The sequence below is a fragment of the Maylandia zebra genome, linkage group LG10 (genome assembly GCF_041146795.1).
Source record: "Maylandia zebra isolate NMK-2024a linkage group LG10, Mzebra_GT3a, whole genome shotgun sequence".
Lineage (NCBI taxonomy): Eukaryota > Metazoa > Chordata > Actinopteri > Cichliformes > Cichlidae > Maylandia > Maylandia zebra.
Genome location: NC_135176.1, coordinates 15522008 through 15542532, shown reverse-complemented (window position 1 = coordinate 15542532; position 20525 = coordinate 15522008). Strand labels below are relative to the sequence as shown.

Here is a 20525-nt window from a genome sequence, read left to right as displayed (position 1 = left end):
CAGGACCTGAGTGATGCATCTGGCCTTTCAGTCAATCTATTACTGTTCAATGAAGTAGAGGAAAATGGTCTCAGTGTAAGGGTGGCTGTCAAGAAGCCATTCTTAAGGAAGGGAAATAAGGGAGAAAAGGCTGAGGTATGCCAAGTTGCACAAGAACTGAACGGAAAATCAGCGGGAACAGGTCTTATGAAGTGATGAATTCAAATTGGAAGTTTTTGATTCACTATGTTTGAGGATATCAGGAGAGGGGCACACCATTGAGTGTCTACAGCCATCTGTTGCACATGGTTGATACTCTGTCATGGTTTCTGATTGCATTTCAGCCATAGGTGTTCGAGATCTTGTCAGCACTGACTGAAACATGAACACAGAAAGGTCATCATCATCATTTGATCCACAATGCAGTACCATCTGGAAAGCATCTGACTAGATTAGAATGACATGACAAACACACTAGAAATGCAGAAAAATCATACTTGAATAAAAACACACACAATGGAACACTATCAGTGATGGTGCATTATTGAACTACTGTGGGATCATCATGACAGAGAATGGAACAAAAGGCAGCAACATCCGAAGACAAGCTTTGGCTATTTAAGCAGTCTTCTATTCCTGAAGAATACAAGAGGTCAGGCTATGTTGAAGAATAAAGGTGTCTGTACCAAATATTAACTTTCAAGCTTATTAGTACAAACTCTGTTTTTGCCAATGACTCAATATTTACATGCAAGTTTGCACACATCTCATCGAACCTATTCCTATTTTTCCCAGTAAAATATAAAGAACTGAAGGATGGCTCAAGACTTTTGCACAGTGTTGCAGATACACAAGTTTCCTTTTGTGTCGATATAATTTACATTTCTTATTTCCTACACATTTATTAAAAATATACTTAAAGCTATCAAGACAATAGTTATTAAAAGTAGTACATAATCAAAACCTGGTAAACTGAAAATGCAAAATAAGAAACATGCATTGTAATAATAAGTGTCACCTCAATCTACAGATTAAACCTTATTTTTTAGCAAAAGTATTTATTAAAACAGCAAACTGACTGAGCCAGCAGGAAAAAAAGATGTTTTGGCAGGATTCAGACCAGCAGTTCATACAGTTTTAAGGCACAGTGGTGTGAACACTTCATTTCTAATCTTAACGTAGTTTTAATTAAACATATAAATTACCAAAACTGATAGAAAAACACTGTTTCCATGTACCTATTTGACACATTTAATCTAAAGGTGGCATCCTCAAAAAAGGAGCTGATAATGGCGATTAGTAGAAACGATCAGACATTAGTCAAATATTACCATCTAGTGTATGATAAGATGGTTAATAAAGCATAACATGGTTACATACAGTATACATATTGTTCATATCCTGCCACAGTAGTCAGTGATAAGAGTCACAGTTACATGATAAATATATTATATCTTTAATCAGCAGCACAAAGCAGAACTTTATGCACTGGAGATCAGCAAAGTCCAAGTAAAATCCATGTTTCAGTGATGTGGTGACATGATCAGGAACATCACATGTACGTGATGTAGTTTTCAGGTACCAGGCCTGTTCTGCCATTGTATGTTGCTTGAAGCCATCCTGGTTCCACCGACGGGCACACTGCAGACACAAACAGATCCGTTAAACTCAGCAAGTCGAGACAAAGACCCTCGTAAACCACTCACATTTCATATGATGACTTACACAGACACCCATAACCTTGCTCTCTACAACCTACAACTCAAGCTGAAGAACTGCTGTTATGTTAGGATGGCACAAACTTTACAAGATCCAGTGACCCTCATGCTAAATTTTAGTCCAGATCATGACGTTTCTAATGAACCTTTCAACAATGAACAATGAGTAATGCTTTTTAATACTCACAAAACAGCAAAGATATGTAATTAAAGTTCAATGAGCTACAATGCTGTAATGTAGGTCAATTGTCTGAGCTAGTTTTATGAATGAACAAAACACAGCTTAAAACACCCCTGAACACCTGATACTGAGATTCAGTCTGTGTAGAGATGAGCAAGAACAAACGAACAAGTCCAACAGAAGCTTCAGGTAGAAGCAGTGATGTTAGCTCGCCAATGGAACAGGAGCCTTTAAGAGGCAAGTTTAGTAATACGTAAGTGTTCCTAGCCGCTATGCAGAGCTTTGTAGCTGTACATGTTAAAGCTGCCTGCTGCCATTTGATGGCAGTATAAAGAAGCTTGAGGCTAATGTTGTTCAGGCTTTTTTAAATAACGTGCAAGTCTTTCAACCAGTCTTCTTGTACCTGTCAAACATAACTGCTTAGCTTTTGACCTAAACACAGCTTTATCAACCTGTTGGTTGGATTCCCATAATCCACAGGTGTCGAACTCCAGGCCTCAAGGGCCGGTGTCCTGCAGGTTTTAGATGTTTCCTTGATCCAACACAGCTGATTTAAATGGCTAAATTACCTCCTCAATGTGTCCTGAAGTTCTCCAGAAGCCTGGTGATGAACTGATCACTTGATTCAGGTGTGTTGACCTAGGGTGATATCTAAAACCTGCAGGACACCGGCCCTCGAGGCCTGGAGTTCGACACCCCTGCCATAATCCTTCTCTATGTGTAGGTGAAGAGACACATAAATGAACCTTAAACTAGGCCTTACCCAGTCTCACCTAACTGATTTGTTGCATGAAATGACATCACAGTGTATGCACACTCGAGAAAACACAAAAACATCTCAATACCAGCTGGCCCGTGGAGCAGATGCCACATGTTATCCAGGTACCGATATCATTGTTATACTAGTAGTAAACAGAGCCAGTGCTCCCTCAGCGGATTTAATCTTACCATTTGAGAACAGCGCCCCCTGTGGAAAACTGAGTTCATGGCTGTGTTCTGCTTCACAGGAGTAAAGAGCTTTAGCGTCCCTAAGAAAACAAAAAATAATTTAAAGTCAAAGTCAGTAAAGGGGAGTTTTTGTGTGCAAAGATGTGGCAGCTTAAAAAGTAGAGAAACCTCAAAGTTAATATACCTTCCAGTGGAACACACGTCTAACGCTGAGGAGAATATTGAACTTTCGCGCTGCGGCAGTCTCGCTGATAATCTGTCACACACAAACACAAAACTATCATCTGCGGTACGTAACTTGAAAAACATTTCCTGAGATAATTTCCATCTTTAATTGAGGGTCAATAAGTGACCAGGTCTGGGTTGAGAGCACCATCTAATAACAAGCAGCTAAACTGTCATTTTAATAATTTTAATAAATGATTCAGGCTGTTCCTCAGCCCAGACAAGAAAGAAAATACTCTAAGAAACTTTAATTTAAAGCCAACAAGCGCAATCCACAGCATTGATTGTTACTTTGAAATATTCTTTAACCTTCCTGCCTTCTTGGGACCTTTTTGTGCCACTGCTATGTGTTAAATGGCTGCCATTTCCACTGTGTTCAGTGGAATATAACCAAACTTGCCACAGGATAGTTTTTACCTGTCAATGTTAATATTCCAGTGTGAATTCCTTAAATCAGCCTAAAATGGCTGAGCAGCAGAAATCCCCACACCCATCACCCTGGGGACCATTTTCTGCCCATTGACTTCCATTATAAACGCTATTTTTCAACCCCAAATTATCATCATATGATTTTATTTTTTCTTCTTTTCTTGGATGTCAATGAAGACTCAGGGCCTTGAAGTTTTAATTTTTAAATTGCAAAAAAAATGCAAAAAAAATAATGGCAGGTCAAAATGTATGTTGGTGCCAATCTTTGGTCCATCTAAAGGCCTACTTATAATGACAATCACATATTACTTCAACTGGTTTTTTGTGGAAATATTTAGTTTCGTTTTTTGGTTTTTGGGGCTTATAACACAGGGCGCTCATGTAATAACACTGGGATTTGAAGGGTTAAAACAACGAAAATATAATTAAAACTTTACATGAATATTTCAGGGAGAAGTAGTTTTACAAGGTTGGCTAATTTAAAGTGGAATAAAATATGGATATATGGTCTTTTTATGGCGTGGCTGAGAATGGTCCCTAGGGTGATGGGTGTGAGTTTTTTAAAGGATGGCAGGAGGGTTAAGCCAGCAGCTGTTTCTTCAGTCAGCCATGCAGCCTGATTTTCTCCTGAGCTTTTGGTTCAAAGGTAAAACTGTGCGGTTAGACCACCTTGATATTAAATCATTTTACAGGCACTCACAGTGATCCAGGTCTCTGATAACCATTGCTGGACACAGAGTGTTTCGAGGTCAGATCAGAGCCACAGCGGATGCGTGAACTTTTACGCATGTGCGTAGCCTCCTGTGGGTCCAGCGACATGAGACTCTGCACCGATCCGTGACAGCTTTTGTAATCTGCGACAAGCCACACAAGAAATCAGAAGCAAACAAGGGACTCGTATTTATAGTTTATCTTTAAACTACAGCTTCGATTTTGCATTTCTGCAAAAGGCTGAGCAGGTGAACAGAGTTACGCACCCTCAGAGATGTGTAGGGAGGTGAGAGAGGAAGACGTGGAAAGCCGGTAGGGAAACAGTGAAGAGGAGGAGGACGATGAGGAGGAGGCAGTTCTGTAAGCAGTTCTAAGCTGCCGAGGAGAGGTAGAATCGGACACTTTGGTGTCTGTGACAGTGACACTGGGTGCATTTCTTCCATCCACCGAATGGGTGCTTTTCAGAGAGGAGACAGACGCCACCCTCTGAACTGGTCCAGCCTCCCTGAGCGAGGAGGCGCGCTCTACTGACGAGTTCTGGGCGGAGGAGGTGGATGTGGAGGCTCTGGAGGGAGATCTTGACTCTTTCCCAGAAGCCAAGGAGTCAACTGAGTTCCTTTTGATAGACTTCTCCACAGCAGAAAGTAAAGAGGATGTGGAGGAGGAGACAGAGGACGTCTGCTGAGTTGGAGTGAGCTGAGTGGATGTCCAGGATGCAGAAGGCAGGAGGTGGGGGGAGGAGGCACTGTCTGTCGGGGGTTTCTGACCTTTACCGTTTTGTGGCAGTGAGCAAGAGGAAGCTGCAGCAGGAGAGGATTGTTTTGACGAGGGTGAGCTGGGCTCAGCAGCAGGAGAGGACGGAGGTGAAGTTTGAGACAATCCGTTCTTTTCAGAGGAGTGTGAGGACAGAGACTCCTGGCTGCCCATCGGAGTCGTGCTGGAGCTGCTACTGAATGTATCACCTAGAAGGAGAAATGGAAACAAACCCTTCAAATAAGACTTTCGAAATATTAATGCATTAGCCTGTCATCTCACTTTCTCACTGACTTATTCTAGTAATGCAGCTAAAACTCTTTGAAAAAAAATTTCTTGGTTCATGCTTTAATACCAGATTTACCAGTAAGAACGCTCAAAATGTTTTCGACATCAGCCATAATTTAATAATGTGTGTATTTATGTTATTCATATAGCACTTTTTAAATGAGATATTAAGTGGTTTATAATTTAAAGTGAGAGGAAACTGATGGTCACCCACTTATCAATGACACTACTCCTCCACCCCTGAAAAAGAGCAATAAATTGCACTGTACATTTTAAGAAATAAACTGCAAATATGACACAAACTAAAACTCATATATGCAATTAATAATTACTGTTTGTTTTTATCTCATCAGAAGTTTAAATAAACACTCCTTTTTTGTTTAAAAAAAGCACAATTTTCTGGCAATTATTTCATTTGGACTTTAAAGGTTACATTTAATTCTGTGGAGATATTTTGGCATTAATGAGATGCAGTTTTTAGGAGAACGGGTGTCAACTTACAGATATGGTCTTTTAAAAACAAAATAATTTGCAAACACTGCAAACAGCTGATTGGATCCATCAAAATGAGAGGCATTCTTCTATTATCTTCTCTCGAAGCAGCAGAAAATGGATATGTAGTTGCTTCCATTTGTATTTGAGCAAAATGTTTGACTTCATGTGTTTAGATACTGAGACTCACTGTCATTGTCTGCCAGGCAGAGAGCAGGAGGGTAAAGGCGGGCTCGTCTCTTTCCAGATGACAGACAGATGGCCTTGCTCCTGCGGGGAGTCGACCGAGAGGATGGAGCCTGAGGCAACGGCACTGACAGGTCTGGGGCCTCACTGAAGATCTAAGTGCAGAGTATACACTTACATTAAGTGTGTGTGTGTGTTTGTGTGTGTGTGTGCATTAAAGCGTTGGTGTACGTCTCTGTAAGCGCACCTTGTCATGGTTTTCAATAATAATCTCCACCACAATGTTCTGAAACTTGATGTTCATCATAGCAGCCACTGTCTCCTCCTGGGACCTCATCAAAGTGGGACCGAAGATCATTCCCAGGTTGGACACAGTCATCATATTTTCGTTGCTGTGAGAGGACACCCTGCACACACACAGACACGCAAACAGTGGGCAGTTTTATTTATGGCAAACAAACAGAAAAAATATCAAACAAAGCATTATGAAATCAAAATGTGCATACTTAAGGAGATGGTTGGTTAAGAGGTCCAACATTGTTCTGTTTTTTTCTGGTAACTTGTGTACAAGAGCATGAATGGCTCTCACTCTGTGGTTCAGCTCATCATATCCTTTAAACAAGCACAGGGTACACAGGGAGGGATGTGATTTGCTTCTGTTTACATCACATACAATACGTGAAGTGACAGTTTCAATCTAAATACTTCTAAAATGTTGTCTCTCAGGCTGTACTCTGTAATATAAAGAGGCGGTAAGATTTTACTTGCAGCCCTGATGAAGTCTTTATGCAGCCTGTAAGTCAGCAGTGGTTCTGCCAGGCACCTGCACACACAGAATGATAGAAATGAGAAATGTATAATTCATGAGGTGCATAACTAATAAAAAGGAGCTTTTTGCTACCTGAAGTAATCCTTGAGGCCACTAGTTATGGTCTTGGTGTCCCAGGCATCTGCCTCCAGCTGCATGTCAGAGGCAGCTGTAGAAGCTGTGAATAACAGACTTTTAAATATACCTGATAATCTTTGGAGTGGAATAAATCTTCCCTATGCACAGGAATAACAGGGCGTATCTCACCAAACACACTCGTCATCAACCGCTGGACCTTAGAATTCACTCCTCCTGTCCTGTAGAGTCCAAGAGTTGTAATGCCTGCAGGTTTTAACATATATTTCACAATAAGCTCTCAAAAGAATTCAATTTTTCCCACATGAACATTTTAAGGATGAGGAATACCTCTCGCTTCAACCAGCTCGATACACTTCTTAACAAATTTGAAGCCTGCCTCATTTAGAAATGCTGTAAATCACAAACACAAGATCAAGTAAATCTCTGAGGCACTCCGACACACATGCTCTAAGATGGTAATAAACAGAGAATTGAATACAAAGCTTTTCAGCACTTACTCTCTTCTTTTTTACTGAGCAATGATGGCAGAGTGTATATCTGAACAAAGAAGGACAAAAGGTTATTTAGTGCAAGAGCAAGAATATGAGTATAATAATATATCTAGGTGAGCTATCCTTGAAACCCCTTCCATTGGTAAGTTATTAATAGTGGATATTTTCATACAGGCTCCTTCCCATCCATTGCCTCCATCCACAGCCGTCTGTTGGCCTCTGAAAGCGCCTGCAGGGTGATCACACCCTGTCTGCAGTGAAAGGGAGGTTATTTTAGCTAAGAAAACTCCGGCAGCAAAATCTCTGTTTATTCAGTTCACAAATAATCTCTTGGTTTTGTTTTCATCTCACCTCTCCACCACCTCGATGTCGAAGCAGAAGCGTTTGTCTATTGAATCGGTCTTCCTTCGAACGCACGAGCGCAGCCTAAACATCTCTGGTGTATTGTGCACCACGCCGTTCTGTTAACAAGGAAATGTGCTTTCAGTATGTGCTATTATAGCCTAATAATGCATCTGACAAAGTTTGAGCTTTTGGTATAGTCAATAAATATTACTGCTCAATCCTTTTAGTACCATATTTGTGCTTTTGCAAGTCCTACTTTTCAGTCTTTGCCAAAATACTACAAATAAGTAGCTTTCACAGCTTCATGTTTTTGTAAATGTTTTAGTAACAAATTATTTTAGTTTTATTACACAGATTTCAAATTATTGAGTTCCCTGCTTGTTTTATTTCGTTTTAATTATTTGGCTCCTTTAATTTTTTAACATTCTTTTTGGCTGTATTTATTCAACTTAAGCTATTTTAGTACACACTTATTTTTAATTTTTGTCTGTTATAACAAAGGCATTTCCTAACTTTTGGGATAAATAAAGTATATCTTATCTTGGTGTGTGCAGGAGGAAGGATGTTTTCAAAGCAGTGCTGGTGGACATTCAAGTAAAGAGCTGTGATGCCTAAACCTTATATGTCAGAGCTGAGCTGTCAGAAATCACAGACCACACCGAAGTAGTTTCAAAATTGGAAAGTGAGCCCAGTGCAGAAGCGTCTGATGACCATGTTTGGTAGTAAATGGGCTAAAACGTGTAAAAACACGGTGTGGGTTTCCTCACCTGTCTGCTGGCTGGTCTGATCTCTGTGTTGCTCATGGTGAACATCTTGGAGCTCCTTTCATAAGTACAGTAGTATCTGGTCCACACACTTCCCAGTGGACCTACATAATAGATAGAATACACATTTTCATGGAGCTGAACGTGAATGTTTTCAGTTTGAATGTGAGTCTAGGATCTTCTAAGAATAAGGGAGAGGACAAAGTATAAGAGTTGCATGTCTTACGTTTCTCCTGTATATACAGATATCCCTCCATGGTAAAGCAGCTGGGCGCTTTGAAGTCCTCTTCTGCAGATCTGATCCTCTTCATCAACCTCTCAACCTCGGCGCGTGTACTTTCAAAGTTATTGCGAGCCTTAATAACAAACACATGCATAATTTGTACAGGAAACCACAATAGAATGAGACTTGCTTGATGGTCATTAAGTATACAAATCTTTAAACAATGTAGTCAGGAAATGGTTTCTTCATCTAGTCTACATTACTACAAGAGTTTCTTTGTTAATCTGAGCTCATTTTCTCTTATATATTATTCAAAGCAGTGGACTGACTTTATATTTGCATTTAAAAAAAATCCAGCTTTAAAAAATAAAAAAGACACACAGGTTTTCACCTGATAGAGAAGTAGCAGTAGATATAATTTAAAAGACCTTACAAACAAACTTAAAAGTCTAAAAAAGTTTACGGGGCCCAGTACATTTTTGCAGTCTGGAAATAATTGATTAAAGAGAGCCTATTTAGATCACTTTCACTTTCATAATAGTTATATAGTGCCAGATGGATCTAAACCTTGTCTGTAATATAATTTAATTAATGCCTAAAATGTAAATAAATCAGACAAAACACATCATAAACAAGTAAGCATTAAAGGCTCCAGATGTTATTCAAAACATATGCAGTTAACAATCACTTACATTTTGCAGATTAAACTGAAGCTGCTGCTTATAGGGTTCAAACTCAGAGGCCAACTCGTATCCCTCATGGTAAAATGTAAACAACCCCTGAAGGAAGGCTAAAAGCTGGAGAGTAGAGGCACAGGAAAATGTTAGCTGGGGGCTTGGGAGTGAAGAGTATAATGAGAGGATTACAAAAGAATGATTGTCAGTCATCGGCTCAATCAATCCAAAATAACTTCAGCTGGAGAAAACCTCTCTATCTCTGTCTGTTGTTTGGTTTGCTGCCCTTGTTTACCTTACAACAAAGAGTTTCCTTTTCTGTCTGCCAGAAAAATCTCAGTGCAGGAAGTGCTGTTACAGCAACAGGAAGTGGGCTCTACTGATATGTATCATTAAACATGTTTATCACTGGGCAAACACTCCGTGTAATGTATACTTTTCAGAAAACGACTTTCTTTTTACTTTAAAACTGAAATTTTATTACTTGATGTTTATGACACAGAAGAGACTCATTACTTAATATTTTCCTGCGATGTCGCACTGGTGACTAGGTTTTCCCTCTACTGATCAGAGCAAAAAGTAAAGTGTGAACTGGCAACTCGACACAGGAAGCAAATACCTGATAATGATTTCATCGTGTTTCGTGTTACGAAAAGTGAAATTTCTATGGCACTTGTGTTATGTGAACTCACCGGCTCTACAAATTCAAACTTCTTTCTCTCCTGCACTTCTTGGATCTTGAAGACATACTGGAGAGACGCATCATAAAAAATCTGCCTGTCTTTACTCATCTGTGAGTCAGCCTGCAACAGATACAGCAGAAACACCACACAGTGTTTAGTGTATTTAATGTTTACGCTTTATTTATATGTAACAACTTATGTAGAGTTTTACCTCTTGCAGCTGGGACTCCTTCTTTTTGGAAGACAGACTGAGGTGTTTCTCCAGGACAGAGTAGTACCGTTCTGTTTCTTTGTCAAATTGCTTCTTTTCCTCCTGAAAAGAGTGAGGGATCCACAGACTTAAATAAATAAATAAATACATTTAAATCTGCCAATAAAATGCATACAGTTTACATTTTAGGTAACACAAATGTGTCACACATGGACTTTTACATCTCTGTTAGCAGGGCTGAAAGTCTTAACATAACACATAACAGATGTGCCGTGGCCAGTGACGAAACAAGCATAAGTTACAGTATTTTATTCTTTTAATGTTTTTTTTCACTTAAACCATAAACTACTATTTTAATTGTATTAATTTTAATTGTAATTGTATAATTGTATAAAGTTAACAAGAAGATTATCTTGGTCATTTTGAGGTTTAGACTGTTTGCTAGATATCCAGATCGGCAGCACAAGGATGCTGGAGCCTATTCCCACTGACACTGCATGAAAAGCAAGCACATGCACTGCATAAGTACTGCACAAATACACCGCTTTTGACTGAATTCAGAAATGCCATAAAGCTGATACACAGCATACAAAATGGAAACAAGAATAATGCAAAATTATTTTTTTGCAAGTAATTAAAATATAGTTTTTTTTATAAATGTAATTTCCAATGTAATTTGTGACTTTTTGCTGTAAAATGTAAATAAAGAATGTCTGTTCAGTTGTTCAAATTGAGGAACTGAACAGACTTAAGTGTTGTTCAGACTTAAGTGGGTTTTATACTTTCCACATCTGCGAATCTTCTTGGGTGTCTGTGAATTTCAATTACAATGCACCAACTACATATGCGCGTAGGCAGTGCAGTTTAAAGAAGTATAACTGGAATGATTACTCAGTCGTTGGGTCTCCAGTGGTCCGTGTATAATCGAGGCTTTAAAATATCTCATCATCTACATCTCTCCATGCTACCCTGTCGCACCTGGAGCACCAGGGGAGCTACACACGCCTCCTCTTTATTGACTTTAGCTCTGCCTTTAACACCATCCTTCCTCACAGCTGGTGTGCAAGCTGTTAACCCTAGGAGTCCCATATTCCACCTGTCTATGGATTAAGGACTTTCTGACAAACCGTACACAAAGGGTTACGGTGGGCCCCCACATCTCCTTTTTTTAAAAATCAGTCTTTTGTAATTATATTTAAACTTTTTCTCTTGACACCACAGGCTAAAACTTTATCATACAAAGTAGAAGCTATATATGAACATATTCCAGAAACACCACCATCTTCTCTGGGCTAACGCTTATTTGAAATGGACTGAGGCAAAGCAGAAAACTGCTCTGTGGTCAGACTAAAGCGGAGACACACCTTTATCTGGTTTGTTATCAGTGCTCAGCTCAAAAGTTTGAATCTCCTGGGGTGCGTCAGTGCCTGTGAAATTAACAGCTTACACATCTTAAAAGGGGCCGTCAATGCTGAAGGTTTTACAGCAACTTGTGCTCCCAGATTGTCTTTTCAGTGAAGGCCTTGGATATTTCAGCAAGACAATGCCAACTACTCAACCAGTATGGCTTCACAGTAGAAAAGTCTTGCAGTCCAGACCTTTCAGCAGCTGAAAACATTTGGACATTATGAAATAAAAAAATATGGGGCTGTTGAGCAGCTTTAACTGGTTATATTTGCAAATCACTGCGTTCCATTTTTTGTTTCAATTTCTCACATCGTCCTAACTTCTTATGTAATTTGTTTTATTCTACAGATAAAAGTTAGGCAGTCACTAAAGTTTTGAGTTTATCCTGCTGGAACTGTGAGTTTCAGTAGCACATTTTTTGGAAGAGACACACTAAAAATAGTTACGATAACATCTCTTTTACAAAAACAGCTGTAGCTCTCAATGCCACACGTGTATCTCTATTCTCTGAGAAGTGACTACTGGCATTTCTCACGCAAACACCTGCAACATTTCAGGCTGAGGAGTTACTTCCAGTAATACAAAGAAGTGAGCTTTGATTTCATTTTCAGGACTAGTAATCGACCACGTGATGCTGCTATCTACATCCTTATTTTTCACTGAAAAAGAAAAGAGGAAACCAAAAAATAGATAAAACTGGATTATACAACTCGAGACAGCTGCTGAAACCAGACACCAAACTCATTTTTTGTTTACACTGTCTGTCTGAGTTCAACCATCCCTCTGTCTGTGACGTGCTCCTTTTCTTGCCCTCCCAGCGTCCGTTCCCATGACCTTGTTGCTGACACTGGACTGTGATCCATCATTTATCTCGACAAATTGGATTCTCTGATCGCTGACTAACAACCCGAGCGGGACCAGAAAGAAGCAGAGTGATCTGTCTGATCACCACCCAGAGTGCTGCATACCAAATGAAAGCAACATCCATGTTCATAATCTACTCAGCAGTGACCCTTCGACTATAAGAAGAGGAGGTATACCTTTACAGCTCCAATCTGTTCCTTCCGAAACTTCTCGAGTGGTGAGATCAAAACATCATCAGCATTTTGGATCTAAGAGATGAAAACAGAAAATGCAGTCAGCTCAGTGTGTCATATCGAGTAAATATCGAGACAAGCAACATAAATAAAGCAACAGCTCCCATGAGGGCTTTAGCGTCTCACTCAAAATAGCTTTTATCAACTGGTCAGCAGAGGCTTGCCTTTTATTATTCTGAGAGTTTTACCTTAAAACAGGAAAATTTAATTCAAAATATTTCAAATCAATATGCTAACAAGACAATCTATCGAAAACTTCACCAAATTGTTGTATAAAAGCAAATTTCTGGTTGAGATTTACTCTATTTACCTTGTCAATTGTAAACTATTTAAATGGAAATTATTGAGAACAGAGGTAGCAAGGTATGTATATTTGAGCAAAGCAAATGATCTGAATAATCAAACACCTTTTAATGCCTACACTTTACCTGCTGCTGACATAACAAAAAAAAAAACAAAGCTTAAGCTTCATCACCTTGAAGAGCTGTTCAAACATCACAGTAACACCCAGCACAAACATTTAGTTATGATTTCGTCATGCTTGGCACATACAGTACTCTGCCAAAGCCTCAAGCCATCTCACATTCCTTTATATTGTGCCAAAGCCAGACTTTCTGAAGGTCTTTTAAAGCTTTTCTTTTGACATCGGCTCCTTTTTCACACATTTGCTATCCAGTCTTTGTATCTGACCATTTGCAAAATGACAATTATCCCAAACAAACTGCATACCTGGATAGAAAACACACAATGAAACACTATTAGTCATGGATTGGCCTCCCCACAATAATGTTGAACCTGGACTTCAACATCAACAACAACAGTGTGAGATTAGAATGGAACAAAAGGCAGCCAACATCCAAAGGATAAAAAGAAAAAATCTGATTGTCCTTCGAGAAGCCTGTAGAATTGTTCCTGAAGACTACTTGAAGAAAGAAAGCTTGCCAAAGAGAGTTCAGGTCTTGTTGAAGAATAAAGTTGCTCGGTGGTGATATCCAATTTTGACTATAAGGTTTGTCAGAAATGCCCTTTTTTTTTTTTTTTTTTGCTTTATACAATGTATTCCTGTTGTCCTAGAAAAAGATAAAGACATGAGGGGTGGCTCAAGACTTTTGCACATCACTCTATTTAAAAACACTAGACATAAAACTGTTTTTTTGCCAGTAGTCATTGAAATACTGCAAACCAAAGAGCTCTGATGCAAAGTATTTCACAAAATATTGGCCAACACTGGCCTGTTTCATCAGAAAAATTACAGTAAAACTGCTGTAACATTTCTGCTGGTTGAGTTGCTGCAGTATGTATGAGAAACTTGTGAGTGAGAGGCTGTGGTACAGAGGGGTTATCAGAACTGAGGACTCTGGTGTTTACATTAGGTCTCTGCCCTCTTTAGTCAGGAGTCTATATATTGCAAATGTCGGTCAAATCTTACTTTGTTCTGTCTCAGTTGATTTAAGCATCAGACTATAAATATACCCCCACTCCCACATCATGACTCCACTTTCACTTTGACTTTCGTGCTGCCCTAATACCCCAAAAGAGATCTGGTTTCTTATTACATTCAGCTGGATGAAAGTGGAATCTAAGAGACTGAAGTCCATTGTCAGGTCACAATAATGGTCTTTTCAGGTTGGACGGGTAGGTATTTCAGAGGAACTCATTTGCTGGAATTTCCCTTAAACATAATAATGATAATAATGATGTTGTTAGAAGGGTTGGAGTAGTGCCACATTAAGTGGAAAAGCATGCAATCGAAATGCGTGCACACACATACACACTCACAAAGAGAAATGGGCAGTCAAACACACACACACAGGACCCTTATATGGACTTTCCCAGGCACTGGGGCTGTGCTCACGCTCACAGGGGAATTGGCAGAATAGGTTCCACATGGTGCCTCTGTAACCAGACCGTGCTCACAACCACAAAGACACACACATGAGGTTGCATACTATGCACATACATTGCACATGCGCACAGGTTTGCCTTCACACAGACTGTGCCAGACTCGAGTCACCCTGAAACAAAGACCTCTGACTGATGGAGGTTCTCTGAGTCAAAGACATTTCCCAAATTGCCATGGTGCACAAAGTGCTGTCGGTAAAACGTATTCACTAAAAAAAAAGAAGGTGTGAATCAGACTTGTGGGAACTGGACTGAAGTAGGAGCTCGAGGAAGTGACAGTGGCTAAGAATGAGTTCAGCTTTTAAACAGAAATCCTGTACATAGTAACTAATAGGGCTGCTCAATTAATCGAATTTTAATCACGATTACGATCTGGGCTTTCAACGATCCTTAAAAATGACTGAGCCGATTATTAGCCCCTCCCTCATTTATCCGCGACACCTTAAAGGCCGGTCCGTAAAAAGTATTGTCGGGCATAAACTGGTCCGTGGCGCAAAAAAGGTTGGAGACCGCTGATTAAGAGGACCCGAGGGAAGCTCGGAAAGCTAAGCAGAAGTTATTTGGAGAGGAGACTGACTGCCGTTGGTTGAAAAGAGAGGTTAAAAAAAACTTCAGTGGTGTTGCACACTATTTTATATTATTTTTTAAATTCATTGTTAACCCTTTAAATCCGGTCAGAGCAGCACGCTCCGTTTTGTGTAACGATTTTTAAATCCCTGTAGAACCTGAACCGTGTAAGCTAGCGCAATAATTTGTTTTGTATATGAAACCGGAGGAGTTGTACTTACATCTTATGCCATCAGCTTGTCCTCGGTCACGGTTTCCTTCCACATATAGCTTTGCAAAAATTGCATAAAAAGCGCTTGCAGGAACAAAAACATAATATTCCAGAAACATGCTTTGCCGATCCGATCAGCTGTTAGTAACACTTCCCACAGTGAAACAGACATCAGCGCGAACTATCGCATGTCCGCCATTTCCTGGCCGAAACCGGAAGTGACGTCATTTTCGCGGAAATGTAGTTTTTTACTTGTAGGCCTTAAAAACCTATACTGGTCATGTTTGACTTTTCTGAATAGTTTCTGAGATGCTTAGAACTCAAATTGCACTGCTGGAAATAGTTTATTTTGATGCACCTGCTGTTTTCTTTGCAAATTTGCATCATAGGATTGTTTTTTTGTTTTTTCTGCAGTGTATATAAAAATTGGTGTATCTCAAAAATAAAACTATGAAGACACTCAAAATAAATTTCCTGTTGTTGTAAACTATTTTTTGCAACTTTTTTGTATTTAAAGTTTTAAGGGATAAACCTCTTAAATTTCTCCAAGTAGAAATATATGTAAAAAACAAAACAAAAACTATTTTCAATTTTTTTGTAGTTTATTGCACTTTTTTGCAATTAATGTAGTTACTATGGACTTAATGCATACATATTATTAAAATATGGGCCATATCAGTTGTATAGCAACTTGAAATGCTCCCACAAATGGCACTACAACATGTAAAAAAATAATATAAGCTCTGGCGGACTTAGTTCTATGGTAGGTCTTAAAGGGTTAAATAAATATCGTCAAATAATCGAGATCTCAATTTCAGTGAAAATAATCGTGATTATCATTTTTGCCATAATCGAGCAGCCCTAGTAACTAATGACTTAAATCTTAATCAGTAATGGTGAATAAACATGTTTTTTTTTTGTCCACTTGGGCTGGTGAAAAAGTTGTGAACACATTTACAGTCACATATTGGGTTGATCATTAGCATTCATTTGAAATTGCTTTCTAGCCTCCTGGTGATCCTATTTTTAATATTTACTCCTTTTTTGGTCAGTGTATAGTAGTTAGTAAGGTAATGTACAGTGAGATGGTTTCAGCTCGGCCAAAATGACACTGAGAAAGAACTGAGAGGGAACCAAAACAGGCTAGTTTCAGTTCTCTCGTGATAAAGTTCTGCAGACCTGAAGGAAGCCTCAGATTCAAGTGGTATTTTTTCCCTTTCATGCTGCCACAGTATTTTCAAATTCTTACTATTAAAAAAAAAATTACAGGTGCTTAAAGATGGGATGCACTTGCTGCTTTCTGCTGCTCAACAGGAGACATAGAGTGCGAACACATTTCTGGTTGGTTTAGACTTTGATGATAGCAGTTTGGTTAATTTTTTTAAGAGATGAGCATAGTCAGCCAGAGAAAGATGACAGGTATAAATATCTACAAGAACAAACATCCTACAGTTAGTTATCAATGTATCAAACTGCTACCAAGTCTGTATTTCTACGCACCCACACTCAAATACAATCACACATTTTCTTACCAGACGTTTTCTCTCCTCTTCCATGGTGCTTAAGAGCTGAGAGAACTCCTTTAAAGACTGGGCTGCAAAATAAATAACACATCCCACTGCTGTAAAAGGCTTTGCATATCTTAAATATTGTGCAAGCTTGTGTAAAAAGGGGCATTTCTGTCTCACCTATATTGACCTCATCATCAGTCTCTGCATCTCCAATGCATTCAAACTGAAACTCCTGCAGAGACTGTGAGAATCGCTGTACAGCAAGAGAAAGACCTGAGGAAGACAGGTAGAAGTTCATTACGTCAACTAAAGCATTGTTAACAGCTGGATTACGGGTAACATCTTTAACTTAGCCTGTTTAGCTTTTTGCACAAGTTGCCATCAGCGGCCACCTGAAATGCTCCCTTTGTTCTACAGGTTGCAGGGAAAAATCACTTATTCCATCCTGTAATAAACCATTAATATATTTTCCTACAAGTCTCTTCAAGTGTGATGTAAATGAAGTGCCACACCCTGCAACAATCTCCTGTGTGTTTACGTGTCCAAACAACACTCCAATAATAGAGTTTAATACCACAGTTTATTCTCTAAGGCACACAAAATACTTGGCTGCATTCTGTCATTAACACACCCTGAGATTGTTGTGCAGGGCAGCCGCTGAGAAAACATCTTAATCATACCACTCCACTGCAAATTGGTAATAAAACCATTAAACTGTCATTTATATTTCTATCAGTGTACACCAGATTACTGCAAAAACTTTGTTCAGGTTGAATGTATGAAAACAACAAAACAACCACTTCATTCTGCACTCGATTTGGTGTCCAGGACTGTTTATGTCCTAGACTGCATTCGTGCAGAAAAATGTGCTTAATGTGCTTATTCTGATGAGGGTTTGTTTGGTGTCAAATAACTTGCTTTTGACTGGTTTTCAGGTTATTTCACATCTGTGTGGTCACAGAGCAGTCAAACACCTTGTGTGTTTAAGGTGACCCCCTTGTGTTCCCTCAATCTTACAATTCAACACTGTTAGGCACACACTTTTTCCAAAGTATGGCTTTTTACTTAGAGGCTGCACCAAAAGACATCATTTCATCAAGGTTCTCCTGAAGTTAACATGTGGAAATCACCACAATAACACAAACATTGGAGACTTTTGTGAAGTATAAACACAATAAAATATACAACTACAATAAAGACTCGAAAACCCTTAATAACTGTGTAAAACTAGTGGTAGGTGATTCTCAAGAGGTTTTTTTTTTCAGCTCAAAATGAGATGTGCCATTTCATGGATGAACTAAAACCTAGATTATTATCAGAGAAATCATCCTCTGAACAGTTAACAACAGTTTTAAAGGCTGCTGGGATTTTTTTTTTTAAGAGAGAGAGGATGCATGAGAGTAAGACATCTAATGCGAAAAAGTACACATATTTACTTAGCAAGAGATTTGGAAAACATTCAAATAAAATATATCTCTCTTTCACTGATTTACTCTCAGCATTGGTAATATGTCCCACATTGTCCCTCACAAGCATACTTCTTGTCCTATATTTACTGTTTTTGAAGTCTGGTCATGCTTCTTTTAACAGAGGTTAAAACTCCAGCAACACTTGTGGTATTATTGCTTCACCCTGGTGAAAGCTGCAAGCTGAAATGTGGTGATCAAACAATAAAATTGAAGCTTCAGCCTCTTTAGACTTCATGTTCTTCTTCATCCAGTTCGGAAGTAGGTAAGGTTTTCTGACAAACCTCTGCCTTGTTTTGACCTTGTGTGTATACAGCTGGCAGCGGCAGGTGATGACCTCAGCCAACAGGTGAGCCAAAAACCCCACCCCCCCACCTTAATCAAACACTACAAACAACAAGGAGGTATATGCTGTTTGAAAGCTGTCATCAGGACAAGAATATGGCACCCAGTCAGTAACCCAGCCATGTGCCTTTATACTGTCAAATGAAGGTGTCAAAATTAATAAACACACAGTCATTAACGCGATCTTTGGGGGCTGACCTGTACTATGTAAGGTTATTTGATGGTGAATGCCATGAGACTGAGCAACCTTCTTTAAGACTTTCTTTGCATAGCATTTGCGTGTTCCAGTTATTTCCAACCATTTAATAAATACAAGGTATTCTGGGGCTGGCGTTTAAAAAAAATTGTATTCAGGAAAAACCCCAAATGTGATAATAATAAAGATTCATATGTGCAAAAATGTGAATATTTCCAGTTTTCCTCTGTTTTAAAGAAATTGAGAGTTTAGTGCCTTTAGGTTTAGTACTAATACCCAAGCAAAACAAGCTAAATTAACATTCTTCTGCCACTTTTAAAAAAAATACCCACTGTTTATAGAAAAAAAAATCAAAAACATCACTGATATAGTTAATGTGGACATGGTCTTTTTATATATTTTCAGTAATCTAGCCGAAATCAGGTAACACCCAATAGTAGCTTGGTGGGTGGAGGTTAGGCGGTGGTCCTGCTGTTTTGGGCCCTCAAGGCAGTTGTCAGCTGTTTGCTGCTTTCTGCTAGTTAAAACCTGTATGTAACAGCAGACTACAATATTGTAACGGTGACCTACATCAACAAATTAAGGTGAACAAATATTATTAATTATTAACTCGCGCAATAGCTGCTGTGTATATCACAGACCTACACTGTGCATAACACTGTAACTACCTTCCAAACTGTCCTGCTCATACTACACACACAAATGAAAAATGAGACACTCAAGGTTCAAGTCCCTACAGTGGTTCTGTTTGGAATGATACCCAGAGGACTTCCCTTTGGATCAGGTTGCATAAATCACTGCAAACTGTAAAGCACATTCGCTCCCAAGAATCAGCTATTAATCAGCGCGTACTTACTTTTAAGGGCAGATATGAGCATGTTTCCATCTTTGATGAGGTCTTTTATGAACCTGTTGGTTCGCTCCAACTCTATTTCATGGCACTGCAGCCGCTCTCTGAAATCCGGGCTGTCCAGGAAAGAATCACTGAACTCCAGCGTCGGCAGACCCATCGCTAGATTAATACACGCCGCTAATTACGAGAGAACAACAGCACGACGCCTTCTCTGCCTCCTCGGCGAGACACCAAACGGTGTTTCAGTGTGCTCCGAGCAAATTTCTCAGAAATTTCCTCCAGCTACTCTTTTTCATGCCTTTCTTACTTTTTTCCCAGCAGAACTTCCGGACACAAGAACACAACAGAGTCTCTGATAGAGAAGGCTTGGCTAAGCTATACAACGAGCTCCATGCAGCTTCTCTCCAGCCTTCTTACTGTCGCTACTTTCATATAAGGCGTCGCGCTGACTTCTTATTTACTTATTAGGTGAAGCAAAGCGGACGTACGGCCGTGCAGAGTAACTAACAGGGCTTAATGTTGGTCGCACCAAAGAAAGAAGTCGGCAAAGACTGGCTAACTTTGTCTACGGACGGATCCTAGTCTTGTTACTATGGGAACGGGAGACTCCTGCTGGCGCGTGCTGAAATTGGTGGAAAACTTGGCAAAGAATACAAATGGGCCGATAACTCTGTGATCCACAGGTTTTTAACAATATGAACACCAGCGGCAGCAACAACAACAATAATTTTAATAATAGAAAATACTCGAGCAAATTTTTAA

General features: G+C 39.3%; 1 protein-coding gene across 1 annotated transcript; it reads right to left on the bottom strand.

Moving 5' to 3' along the window:
- Positions 1 to 501: 501 nt before the first annotated feature.
- Positions 502 to 20374, bottom strand: LOC101483356 (rho GTPase-activating protein 42). Its single transcript, XM_004549963.2, has 24 exons — positions 19767 to 20374; positions 17081 to 17176; positions 16925 to 16986; positions 12656 to 12727; positions 10209 to 10310; positions 10007 to 10117; positions 9333 to 9437; positions 8644 to 8773; positions 8421 to 8521; positions 7660 to 7769; positions 7481 to 7559; positions 7315 to 7354; positions 7145 to 7207; positions 6986 to 7060; positions 6812 to 6896; positions 6675 to 6733; positions 6417 to 6522; positions 6158 to 6317; positions 5915 to 6065; positions 4458 to 5153; positions 4181 to 4334; positions 3011 to 3082; positions 2827 to 2906; positions 502 to 1620 (listed from the first exon to the last, which is right to left on the bottom strand). The coding sequence occupies exons 1-24, from the start codon at positions 19918 to 19920 to the stop codon at positions 1532 to 1534; spliced, it is 2952 nt and encodes a 983-aa protein (XP_004550020.1). The 5' UTR covers positions 19921 to 20374; the 3' UTR covers positions 502 to 1531.
- Between the last annotated feature and the right edge of the window lie 151 nt (positions 20375 to 20525).

What these genes read in the sequence shown, in the direction of transcription:
- LOC101483356 (XM_004549963.2), bottom strand. Translation starts at nt 19,920, where the DNA reads ATGGGTCTGCCGACGCTGGAGTTCAGTGATTCTTTCCTGGACAGCCCG. An exon ending in GACATCGAGGTGGTGGAGAG is followed by an intron (nt 7,560 to 7,659) that starts GTGAGATGAAAA and finishes CTTTCACTGCAG; the next exon opens with ACAGGGTGTGATCACCCTGC. An exon ending in TTAACCAACCATCTCCTTAA is followed by an intron (nt 6,318 to 6,416) that starts GTATGCACATTT and finishes GTGTGTGTGCAG; the next exon opens with GGTGTCCTCTCACAGCAACG.